Source organism: Bufo bufo, chromosome 10 (genome assembly GCF_905171765.1).
Source record: "Bufo bufo chromosome 10, aBufBuf1.1, whole genome shotgun sequence".
Classification (NCBI taxonomy): domain Eukaryota; kingdom Metazoa; phylum Chordata; class Amphibia; order Anura; family Bufonidae; genus Bufo; species Bufo bufo.
Genome location: NC_053398.1, coordinates 144,916,046 through 144,928,236, shown reverse-complemented (window position 1 = coordinate 144,928,236; position 12,191 = coordinate 144,916,046). Strand labels below are relative to the sequence as shown.

The following is a 12,191-nucleotide window of genomic DNA, read 5'->3' as shown; positions in this document are numbered from 1 at the left end:
AGTAAACGCCGCGCCTCCGTCTTTTATCGCGTGTTTATGGCTATTGTGTGTAGTGCTGGAGTGCATTGTCGGCGTAAAGACCGCGGACAGAACTGGATGCAGATCTCCTCCGATTATTTTACATAAGTCTCTTGTATTTCATCTGTTAAATCAGGGATGCTCAACCTGGGGCCCTTTAGATGTTGTAAAACTACAACTCCCACAATGCCCTTCTGTAGGATGATAGCTGTAGGCTGTCAGGGAATGATGGGAGTTGTAGTTTTGCAACAGCTGGAGGGCCGCAGGTTGAGCATCCCTGTGTTAAATCATTAAAGAATTTTCTATTTTGGCGATTCGGTCCGTATAGATTGTACGTAGACCGTCGCTCACCATTGTGATCTATTCATATTTCTGTACATCTTCCTTCATCATCATGTGTGGTGGGAAGTATTTTACCGGAGAAATTTTTGTGAATTAAAGTAATGACTCCTGGTCCCCCTGTACTTGGGTGAGCCGCATACTCCACCTACACGGAAATATTTCATCTGTTCAAAATCTTGGGTTTCTAAATGAGTCTCTTGTAAGAGAGCAATATCTGGAAGAAAACGTTTGATCTTTTATTAGGTGATTTTAATCCTTTTACATTCCATTTTTGTGTGTGTATCTCCTCATCATGTGTGAGATAATTAATGATATATACACTGCGTGCAGAATTATTAGGCAAATGAGTATTTTGACCACATCATCCTCTTTATGCATGTTGTCTTACTCCAAGCTGTATAGGCTCGAAAGCCTACTACCAATTAAGCATATTAGGTGATGTGCATCTCTGTAATGAGAAGGGGTGTGGTCTAATGACATCAACACCCTATATTAGGTGTGCATAATTATTAGGCAACTTCCTTTCCTTTGGCAAAATGGGTCAAAAGAAGGACTTGACAGGCTCAGAAAAGTCAAAAATAGTGAGATATCTTGCAGAGGGATGCAGCACTCTTAAAATTGCAAAGCTTCTGAAGCGTGATCATCGAACAATCAAGCGTTTCATTCAAAATAGTCAACAGGGTCGCAAGAAGCGTGTGGAAAAACCAAGGCGCAAAATAACTGCCCATGAACTGAGAAAAGTCAAGCGTGCAGCTGCCAAGATGCCACTTGCCACCAGTTTGGCCATATTTCAGAGCTGCAACATCACTGGAGTGCCCAAAAGCACAAGGTGTGCAATACTCAGAGACATGGCCAAGGTAAGAAAGGCTGAAAGATGACCACCACTGAACAAGACACACAAACTGAAACGTCAAGACTGGGCCAAGAAATATCTCAAGACTGATTTTTCTAAGGTTTTATGGACTGATGAAATGAGAGTGAGTCTTGATGGGCCAGATGGATGGGCCCGTGGCTGGATTGGTAAAGGGCAGAGAGCTCCAGTCCGACTCAGACGCCAGCAAGGTGGAGGTGGAGTACTGGTTTGGGCTGGTATCATCAAAGATGAGCTTGTGGGGCCTTTTCGGGTTGAGGATGGAGTCAAGCTCAACTCCCAGTCCTACTGCCAGTTTCTGGAAGACACCTTCTTCAAGCAGTGGTACAGGAAGAAGTCTGCATCCTTCAAGAAAAACATGATTTTCATGCAGGACAATGCTCCATCACACGCGTCCAAGTACTCCACAGCGTGGCTGGCAAGAAAGGGTATAAAAGAAGAAAATCTAATGACATGGCCTCCTTGTTCACCTGATCTGAACCCCATTGAGAACCTGTGGTCCACTATAGTACATAGTGTATATGATATGTAGATGAGCTTTCTGAGCAGATCTCAGTGTGGTGAGGCTATAGTACATAGTGTATATGATATGTAGATGAGCTTTCTGAGCAGATCTCAGTGTGGTGATGCTATAGTACATAGTGTATATGATATGTAGATGAGCTTTCTGAGCAGATCTCAGTGTGGTGAAGCTATAGTACATAGTGTATATGATATGTAGATGAGCTTTCTGAGTAGATCTCAGTGTGGTGATGCTATAGTACATAGTGTATATGATATGTAGATGAGCTTTCTGAGCAGATCTCAGTGTGGTGAAGCTATAGTACATAGTGTACAGGGAGTGCAGAATTATTAGGCAAGTTGTATTTTTGAGGATTAATTTTATTATTGAACAACAACCATGTTCTCAATGAACCCAAAAAACTCATTAATATCAAAGCTGAATATTTTTGGAAGTAGTTTTTAGTTTGTTTTTAGTTTTAGCTATTTTAGGGGGATATCTGTGTGTGCAGGTGACTATTACTGTGCATAATTATTAGGCAACTTAACAAAAAACAAATATATACCCATTTCAATTATTTATTTTTACCAGTGAAACCAATATAACATCTCAACATTCACAAATATATATTTCTGACATTCAAAAACAAAACAAAAACAAATCAGTGACCAATATAGCCACCTTTCTTTGCAAGGACACTCAAAAGCCTGCCATCCATGGATTCTGTCAGTGTTTTGATCTGTTCACCATCAACATTGCGTGCAGCAGCAACCACAGCCTCCCAGACACTGTTCAGAGAGGTGTACTGTTTTCCCTCCTTGTAAATCTCACATTTGATGATGGACCACAGGTTCTCAATGGGGTTCAGATCAGGTGAACAAGGAGGCCATGTCATTAGATTTTCTTCTTTTATACCCTTTCTTGCCAGCCACGCTGTGGAGTACTTGGACGCGTGTGATGGAGCATTGTCCTGCATGAAAATCATGTTTTTCTTGAAGGATGCAGACTTCTTCCTGTACCACTGCTTGAAGAAGGTGTCTTCCAGAAACTGGCAGTAGGACTGGGAGTTGAGCTTGACTCCATCCTCAACCCGAAAAGGCCCCACAAGCTCATCTTTGATGATACCAGCCCAAACCAGTACTCCACCTCCACCTTGCTGGCGTCTGAGTCGGACTGGAGCTCTCTGCCCTTTACCAATCCAGCCACGGGCCCATCCATCTGGCCCATCAAGACTCACTCTCATTTCATCAGTCCATAAAACCTTAGAAAAATCAGTCTTGAGGTATTTCTTGGCCCATTCTTGACGTTTCAGTTTGTGTGTCTTGTTCAGTGGTGGTCGTCTTTCAGCCTTTCTTACCTTGGCCATGTCTCTGAGTATTGCACACCTTGTGCTTTTGGGCACTCCAGTGATGTTGCAGCTCTGAAATATGGCCAAACTGGTGGCAAGTGGCATCTTGGCAGCTGCACGCTTGACTTTTCTCAGTTCATGGGCAGTTATTTTGCGCCTTGGTTTTTCCACACGCTTCTTGCGACCCTGTTGACTATTTTGAATGAAACGCTTGATTGTTCGATGATCACGCTTCAGAAGCTTTGCAATTTTAAGAGTGCTGCATCCCTCTGCAAGATATCTCACTATTTTTGACTTTTCTGAGCCTGTCAAGTCCTTCTTTTGACCCATTTTGCCAAAGGAAAGGAAGTTGCCTAATAATTATGCACACCTAATATAGGGTGTTGATGTCATTAGACCACACCCCTTCTCATTACAGAGATGCACATCACCTAATATGCTTAATTGGTAGTAGGCTTTCGAGCCTATACAGCTTGGAGTAAGACAACATGCATAAAGAGGATGATGTGGTCAAAATACTCATTTGCCTAATAATTCTGCACGCAGTGTATATGATATGTAGATGAGCTTTCTGAGCAGATCTCAGTGTGGTGAAGCTATAGTACATAGTGTATATGATATGTAAATGAGCTTTCTGAGCAGATCTCAGTGTGGTGAAGCTATAGTACATAGTGTATATGATATGTAGATGAGCTTTCTGAGCAGATCTCAGTGTGGTGAAGCTATAGTACATAGTGTATATGATATGTAGATGATCTTTCTGAGCAGATCTCAGTGTGGTGATGCTAAAGTACATAGTGTATATGATGTGTAGATGCTAGGACACAGCTCTACCCTCAGCATGCTGATGTCTAGCCCTGTCAATCAAGGGGAGGGGGGAGTGTGCAGAGCACAGGGGGTGTTATAAACCAGTTCTCCAAGGATTCAGCCCTGCCTCCTGGTGCTCAGTTGTTGATCTGTTATCTCTCTGTTCTTTATTATTTTTTATTGAAGTTTTCAGTTATAATCAATAAATACAACATTTGATTTTGAACAAGTCTTTTTTTTGGATTGTAGTCACGTATTTGTCGAATACATACTTAAAAATGTAATTATCATTTAATTTAAGTTCTAAAACAAGACTAAATATATATAAATATATAACATAACATTGATGTATTAGACACAGGTGTAATTAATGTATTGTTACGCCGCCTCTCACTATTTTGCATCTTTCAGTTTGCTGGCACTGGGTGGAGGAAACAGACGAACAGCAAATGTAGTTGCTCATGGATTTACCAACCTGTTCATCCTGGACAAGAAGGATTTGAGTGAAATCCTCACTCACTACCCGGAGTCTCAGAAGGTTCTTAGAAGGAAAGCAAAGTGAGTACAACGGAACACAATTGGGGTATTGATCATTCCCCCAAGCCAGTTTTGTCTTGGGTTTGTCCTTGTCCTTAGGTTTGTGACTTTTTAAGCACCATTGCACCTAAATCTAGGTGCAAGTGATATTTCTATGTCACCCTTGCCACTTTCCCGAGAAGGGGAAGGGCAGCTGGTCCAGAAAATGTATCTTTATTTACAGTAGTTTTCTGGTGTAAGAGAAAACTGAAAACTATGGCAGCTCCGAGCTTGCGCAGATTTCAGTCTCGGTGCACAGACTGCTAGAGGATGCGCTGGTATATGATGAATCTCCTCCAGTCACTTCTCTCTGATCTTGTCATTTACTGACAATGTATTGACCAATAGCATCAAAGAAGATCCAAAAATATATGAAGAACCAAGGAGGGACAGATAGTAGGAGCAGTAGGGACAGGGACAGTCACAGGTAGATATGGGAACCAAGGAGGGACGGGGCCAGTCATAAATAGATAGAACCAAGGAGGGACGGGGCCAGTCACAAATAGATAGAACCAAGGAGGGACGGAGACAGTCACAAATAGATAGAACCAAGGAGGGACAGGGACAGTCACAAATAGATAGAACCAAGGAGGGACGGGGCCAGTCACAAATAGATAGAACCAAGGAGGGACGGGGCCAGTCACAAATAGATAGAACCAAGGAGGGACGGGGCCAGTCACAAATAGATAGAACCAAGGAGGGACGGGGCCAGTCACAAATAGATAGAACCAAGGAGGGACAGGGCCAGTCACAAATAGATAGAACCAAGGAGGGACGGGGCCAGTCACAAATAGATAGAACCAAGGAGGGACGGGGCCAGTCACAAATAGATAGAACCAAGGAGGGACGGGGCCAGTCACAAATAGATAGAACCAAGGAGGGACAGGGCCAGTCACAAATAGATAGAACCAAGGAGGGACAGGGCCAGTCACAAATAGATAGAACCAAGGAGGGACAGGGCCAGTCACAAATAAATAGAACCAAGGAGGGACAGGGCCAGTCACCAATTGGAGAACCAAGGAGGGATAGGGTTACTCACAAAAAGATAGAACCAAGGAGGGACGGGGCCAGTCATAGATAGATAGGAAAACTAAGGAGGGACGGGGCCAGTCACAGAGAGGATTAGCAGGAGGGAAGGGGCCAGTCATGGCTTCACCATCCCCCATTAACTGTTCTTTATTTTCTGCCTGTAGGAAAATGCTTAAAAACAGCAATAAACCAAAAGAGGAGGGTCCACAGCAAAAAGGTTTCCAGCACATTATACCACCAAAACCAGAGACCCCAAAGTTGCTGAAAGCCGCTGTTGCTGCCACAGAGAGGATGGGCTTCAAAGGACTGTCAAAAATAAGACGACAACTGAAAATGAAAAAATCTGTGGAAGTAAGAAAAGGAGGGGACAGAAGGGGTGTAAGGGAGAGAGCGGGTATGTTTAGGGAGGTGGGGTTTTAGGGGTAGAGGAAGTTCTCATTTTTACAGTAAGTATGAGTTGAATAGTTTTTGGGTTCCTGCTGCTTGGGAGGCCAGGATACACCATCCTAGTCGGGAGACCACGGTACACCATCCTAGTCGGGGAAGCCACGGTACACCATCCTAGTTGGGGAGGCCACCATACGCTATCCTAGTCGGGGAAGCCACCGTACACCATCCTAGTTGGGGAGGCCACGGTACACCATCCTAGTTGGGGAGGCCACGGTACACCATTGTAGTAGGGGAGGCTGCCTTACACCATCCTAGTCGGGAAGCCACCGTACACCATCCTAGTCGGGGAAGCCACCGTACACCATCCTAGTCGGGGAAGCCACCGTACACCATCCTAGTCGGGGAAGCCACCGTACACCATCCTAGTCGGGGAAGCCACCGTACACCATCCTAGTCGGGGAAGCCACCGTACACCATCCTAGTCGGGGAAGCCACCGTACACCATCCTAGTCGGGGAAGCCACCGTACACCATCCTAGTCGGGGAAGCCACCGTACACTATCCTAGTCGGGGCAGCCACGATACACCATCCTAGTCGGGGCAGCCACGATACACCATCCTAGTCGGGGAAGCCACGATACACCATCCTAGTCGGGGAAGCCACGATACACCATCCTAGTCGGGGAGGCCACGGTAAACCATCCTAGTTGGGGAGGCCACGGTACACCATTGTAGTAGGGGAGGCTGCCTTACACCATCCTAGTCAGGGAAGCCACCGTACACCATCCTAGTCGGGAAGCTACCGTACACCATCCTGGTCGGGAGGCCACCGTACACCATTGTAGTCGGGGAGGCTGCCTTACACCATCCTAATTGGGGAGGCCACCGTACACCATCCTAGTCGGGAGGCCATCGTACACCATCCTAGTTGGGGAGGCTAGGGTACATCATCCGAGTCGGGGAGGCCGCCTTACACCATCCTAGTCTGGGAAGCCACCATACACCATCCTAGTTGGGGAGGCTATGGTACATGATCCGAGTCGGGGAGGCCGCCTTACACCATCCTAGTCGGAGAGGCCGCCGCACTTGACCACATTAGTAGGACAGTTCACCGCCTCCCCTACTGGGGGACTGCTATACATCTGTGACTTCTCATTAGAGGAGCAGTAGTTGGGGGTCTCCTACTTCCCCCCGTCATTGGTTGACAGCTGCATAGTGTAATGACTTGATACAAGATCCTGAGCAACCATTTACCTGTTTCGTCTGCAGCCTGCAAGAAGCAGCCCCATCCCACCTGGATCCCCAGTGCACCGCCGCTCTCCCGTCCCCGCCATCCGGTCAGAGGAGGATGAGTCTGCTGAGATTGTTGCAGAGTCTACAGACAGCAGGGTATTTATAAGGGTCAGCCCGTCCCCGCGGGGAGATGAGCAGATCCTGTCTGTGGAGGTAACTGCCCCCGAGGAGGACCAGAAGTGAGAGGTGGTACCCCGGACGTAGAAGATCATGTGCATTTAGTACTTACTGCTCCGTAGCACCATTATGTGGTGGTGGTGCGCATGGTCCATGGATATCAGAAAATGCAGGGTTAACCATAGCCTGCGCTTAGTCCTTAACCTTTGCATGGTTAGGAGTTTGTCCTGCAAATGGTGTCCTATAGGTGGACGTAGCCCCTACGGAGGTGCTGTGAAGATGACTCCAGGAGAATTGATGAGATCCTGGAGGTTCCTGGACACAACATCCTCCTCCAGCTGCAGACTGACATGGAGCTTGTGATCCTGCAGATTGTCCACTGCCTCCGGTCACATCCGATGATCTCCACCTGATGGACTGAAAGGTGATAGCGGCTGGGACAGTGTTTCTGATCAGTGGCACAAACCAGAATGTGCTCATCGTCCTGTGACTGGGTCACCACTCTGAAGATCAGCCGCAGCAGCTTTATACCAGCCGTGATTGTTAGATGCTGAAACCTTATTCTGAAATAAAAGTAATGGTGCCAACTGCCCCTAAAGCGTGCTGCTGAGCAACTGTGGGGGGTCCGTACATATGGGGGACATTTACCAGATCACACTGCCCAACCCAAAATCCTCCTGTGGCCCCACACATCTCTCCTCCTGCTTTCACAGTACCCCTTTCAAACACTGATGTCATCTCAAGTGCAGATAGAACTTTAGGCGCCTGGGCCACCTGCAGCTGCCATATCTGCACCCCCTATAGCTATACTGTGGGAGGCACAGGAGGAGCGGTTGCTGCTGCAGTGGCCATAGTAAGATTGGGGTTAAGGGACCCGTTCACACTATGATCAATTCTTTCTGGTTTCTAGGATGAGGTACTGTTGCTGGGCACTGGGTGGCGCTATAAACCAGAAAATAACAACCCCATAGCGAGCTGAGAGGAGGCTTCAGGCTGTGTACAGCCCCCTGTGTTATACCAAGAGTGCCCGAGTGAGAATGTGCATCCTCCTCAGTTCTATCCTAGGGTTACAGGAGCTGTACAGTGTGGCCTGATATATTATACAGAGCCGTCCTGTGGTCAGTATACACTGCAGAGCCGTACGGTGTGGCCTGATATATTATACAGAGCCTTCCTGTGGTCAGTATACAATGCAGAGCTGTACGGTGTGGCCTGATATATTATACAGAGCCTTCCTGTGGTCAGTATACAATGCAGAGCTGTACGGTGTGGCCTGATATATTATACAGAGCCTTCCTGTGGTCAGTATACACTGCAGAGCCGTACGGTGTGGCCTGATATATTATACAGAGCCGTCCTGTGGTCAGTATACACTGCAGAGCTGTACGGTGTGGCCTGATATATTATACAGAGCCTTCCTGTGGTCAGTATACAATGCAGAGCTGTACACTGTGGTCTGATATATTATACAGAGCCTTCCTGTGGTCAGTATACACTGCAGAGCTGTACGGTGTGGCCTGATATATTATACAGAGCCATCCTGTGGTCAGTATACAATGCAGAGCTGTACGGTGTGGCCTGATATATTATACAGAGCCTTCCTGTGGTCAGTATACACTGCAGAGCTGTACGGTGTGGCCTGATATATTATACAGAGCCTTCCTGTGGTCAGTATACACTGCAGAGCTGTACGGTGTGGTCTGATATATTATACAGAGCCTTCCTGTGGTCAGTATACACTGCAGAGCTGTACGGTGTGGCCTGATATATTATACAGAGCCTTCCTGTGGTCAGTATACAATGCAGAGCTGTACACTGTGGTCTGATATATTATACAGAGCCTTCCTGTGGTCAGTATACAATGCAGAGCTGTACGGTGTGGCCTGATATATTATACAGAGCCTTCCTGTGGTCAGTATACACTGCAGAGCTGTACGGTGTGGCCTGATATATTATACAGAGCCATCCTGTGGTCAGTATACAATGCAGAGCTGTACGGTGTGGCCTGATATATTATACAGAGCCATCCTGTGGTCAGTATACACTGCAGAGCTGTACGGTGTGGTCTGATATATTATACAGAGCCGTCCTGTGGTCAGTATACAATGCAGAGCCATAAAGTATGGCCTGATATATTATACAGAGCCTTCCTGTGGTCAGTATACACTGCAGAGCCGTACGGTGTGGCCTGATATATTATACAGAGCCTTCCTGTGGTCAGTATACACTGCAGAGCCGTACGGTGTGGCCTGATATATTATACAGAGCCTTCCTGTGGTCAGTATACACTGCAGAGCTGTACGGTGTGGCCTGATATATTATACAGAGCCATCCTGTGGTCAGTATACAATGCAGAGCTGTACACTGTGGTCTGATATATTATACAGAGCCTTCCTGTGGTCAGTATACACTGCAGAGCTGTACAGTGTGGCCTGATATATTATACAGAGCCGTCCTGTGGTCAGTATACACTGCAGAGCCGTACGGTGTGGCCTGATATATTATACAGAGCCTTCCTGTGGTCAGTATACACTGCAGAGCTGTACGGTGTGGCCTGATATATTATACAGAGCCTTCCTGTGGTCAGTATACAATGCAGAGCTGTACACTGTGGTCTGATATATTATACAGAGCCGTCCTGTGGTCAGTATACACTGCAGAGCCGTACGGTGTGGCCTGATATATTATACAGAGCCTTCCTGTGGTCAGTATACACTGCAGAGCTGTACGGTGTGGCCTGATATATTATACAGAGCCTTCCTGTGGTCAGTATACAATGCAGAGCTGTACGGTGTGGCCTGATATATTATACAGAGCCATCCTGTGGTCAGTATACACTGCAGAGCTGTACGGTGTGGCCTGATATATTATACAGAGCCGTCCTGTGGTCAGTATACAATGCAGAGCCGTACGGTGTGGCCTGATATATTATACAGGGCCGTCCTGTGGTCAGTATACACTGCAGAGCCGTACGGTGTGGCCTGATATATTATACAGAGCCTTCCTGTGGTCAGTATACACTGCAGAGCCGTACACTGTGGCCTGATATATTATACAGAGCCTTCCTGTGGTCAGTATACACTGCAGAGCCGTACACTGTGGCCTGATATATTATACAGAGCCTTCCTGTGGTCAGTATACACTGCAGAGCTGTACAGTGTGGCCTGATATATTATACAGAGCCGTCCTGTGGTCAGTATACACTGCAGAGCTGTACAGTGTGGCCTGATATATTATACAGAGCCTTCCTGTGGTCAGTATACACTGCAGAGCTGTACAGTGTGGCCTGATATATTATACAGAGCCGTCCTGTGGTCAGTATACAATGCAGAGCTGTACGGTGTGGCCTGATATATTATACAGAGCCTTCCTGTGGTCAGTATACAATGCAGAGCTGTACGGTGTGGCCTGATATATTATACAGAGCCTTCCTGTGGTCAGTATACAATGCAGAGCCGTACACTGTGGTCTGATATATTATAAGGAGCCGTCCTGTGGTCAGTATACAATGCAGAGCTGTACGGTGTGGCCTGATATATTATACAGAGCCTTCCTGTGGTCAGTATACAATGCAGAGCTGTACAGTGTGGCCTGATATATTATACAGAGCCGTCCTGTGGTCAGTATACACTGCAGAGCTGTACAGTGTGGCCTGATATATTATACAGAGCCGTCCTGTGGTCAGTATACACTGCAGAGCCGTACGGTGTGGCCTGATATATTATACAGAGCCGTCCTGTGGTCAGTATACACTGCAGAGCTGTACGGTGTGGCCTGATATATTATACAGAGCCTTCCTGTGGTCAGTATACACTGCAGAGCTGTACACTGTGGTCTGATATATTATACAGAGCCTTCCTGTGGTCAGTATACACTGCAGAGCCGTACGGTGTGGCCTGATATATTATACAGAGCCTTCCTGTGGTCAGTATACACTGCAGAGCCGTACGGTGTGGCCTGATATATTATACAGAGCCTTCCTGTGGTCAGTATACACTGCAGAGCTGTACGGTGTGGCCTGATATATTATACAGAGCCGTCCTGTGGTCAGTATACACTGCAGAGCTGTACACTGTGGCCTGATATATTATACAGAGCCGTCCTGTGGTCAGTATACAATGCAGAGCCGTACGGTGTGGCCTGATATATTATACAGAGCCGTCCTGTGGTCAGTATACACTGCAGAGCTGTACAGTGTGGCCTGATATATTATACAGAGCCGTCCTGTGGTCAGTATACAATGCAGAGCTGTACACTGTGGTCTGATATATTATACAGAGCCGTCCTGTGGTCAGTATACAATGCAGAGCCGTACGGTGTGGCCTGATATATTATACAGAGCCGTCCTGTGGTCAGTATACACTGCAGAGCTGTACACTGTGGCCTGATATATTATACAGGGCCTTCCTGTGGTCAGTATACAATGCAGAGCCGTACGGTGTGGCCTGATATATTATACAGAGCCGTCCTGTGGTCAGTATACACTGCAGAGCTGTACACTGTGGTCTGATATATTATACAGAGCCGTCCTGTGGTCAGTATACACTGCAGAGCTGTACACTGTGGCCTGATATATTATACAGAGCCTTCCTGTGGTCAGTATACACTGCAGAGCCGTACGGTGTGGCCTGATATATTATACAGAGCCGTCCTGTGGTCAGTATACACTGCAGAGCTGTACAGTGTGGCCTGATATATTATACAGAGCCGTCCTGTGGTCAGTATACAATGCAGAGCTGTACACTGTGGTCTGATATATTATACAGAGCCGTCCTGTGGTCAGTATACAATGCAGAGCCGTACGGTGTGGCCTGATATATTATACAGAGCCGTCCTGTGGTCAGTATACACTGCAGAGCTGTACACTGTGGCCTGATATATTATACAGGGCCTTCCTGT

At 46.8% G+C, this 12,191-nt stretch overlaps 1 protein-coding gene across 1 annotated transcript in view; it reads left to right on the top strand.

The window, feature by feature from the left end:
• The window catches only part of CNGB1 (cyclic nucleotide gated channel subunit beta 1), a 55,347-nt gene extending 47,450 nt beyond the window's left edge, over nucleotides 1-7,897 (top strand). The window contains exons 36-38 of the mRNA XM_040409984.1: nucleotides 4,300-4,446; nucleotides 5,658-5,844; nucleotides 7,152-7,897. Of these exons, the coding sequence (XP_040265918.1) occupies nucleotides 4,300-4,446; nucleotides 5,658-5,844; nucleotides 7,152-7,358 (541 nt within the window). The 3' untranslated portion in view covers nucleotides 7,359-7,897. The remainder of the gene's footprint in view (nucleotides 1-4,299; nucleotides 4,447-5,657; nucleotides 5,845-7,151) is intronic.
• The last annotated feature ends 4,294 nt before the right edge of the window (nucleotides 7,898-12,191 follow it).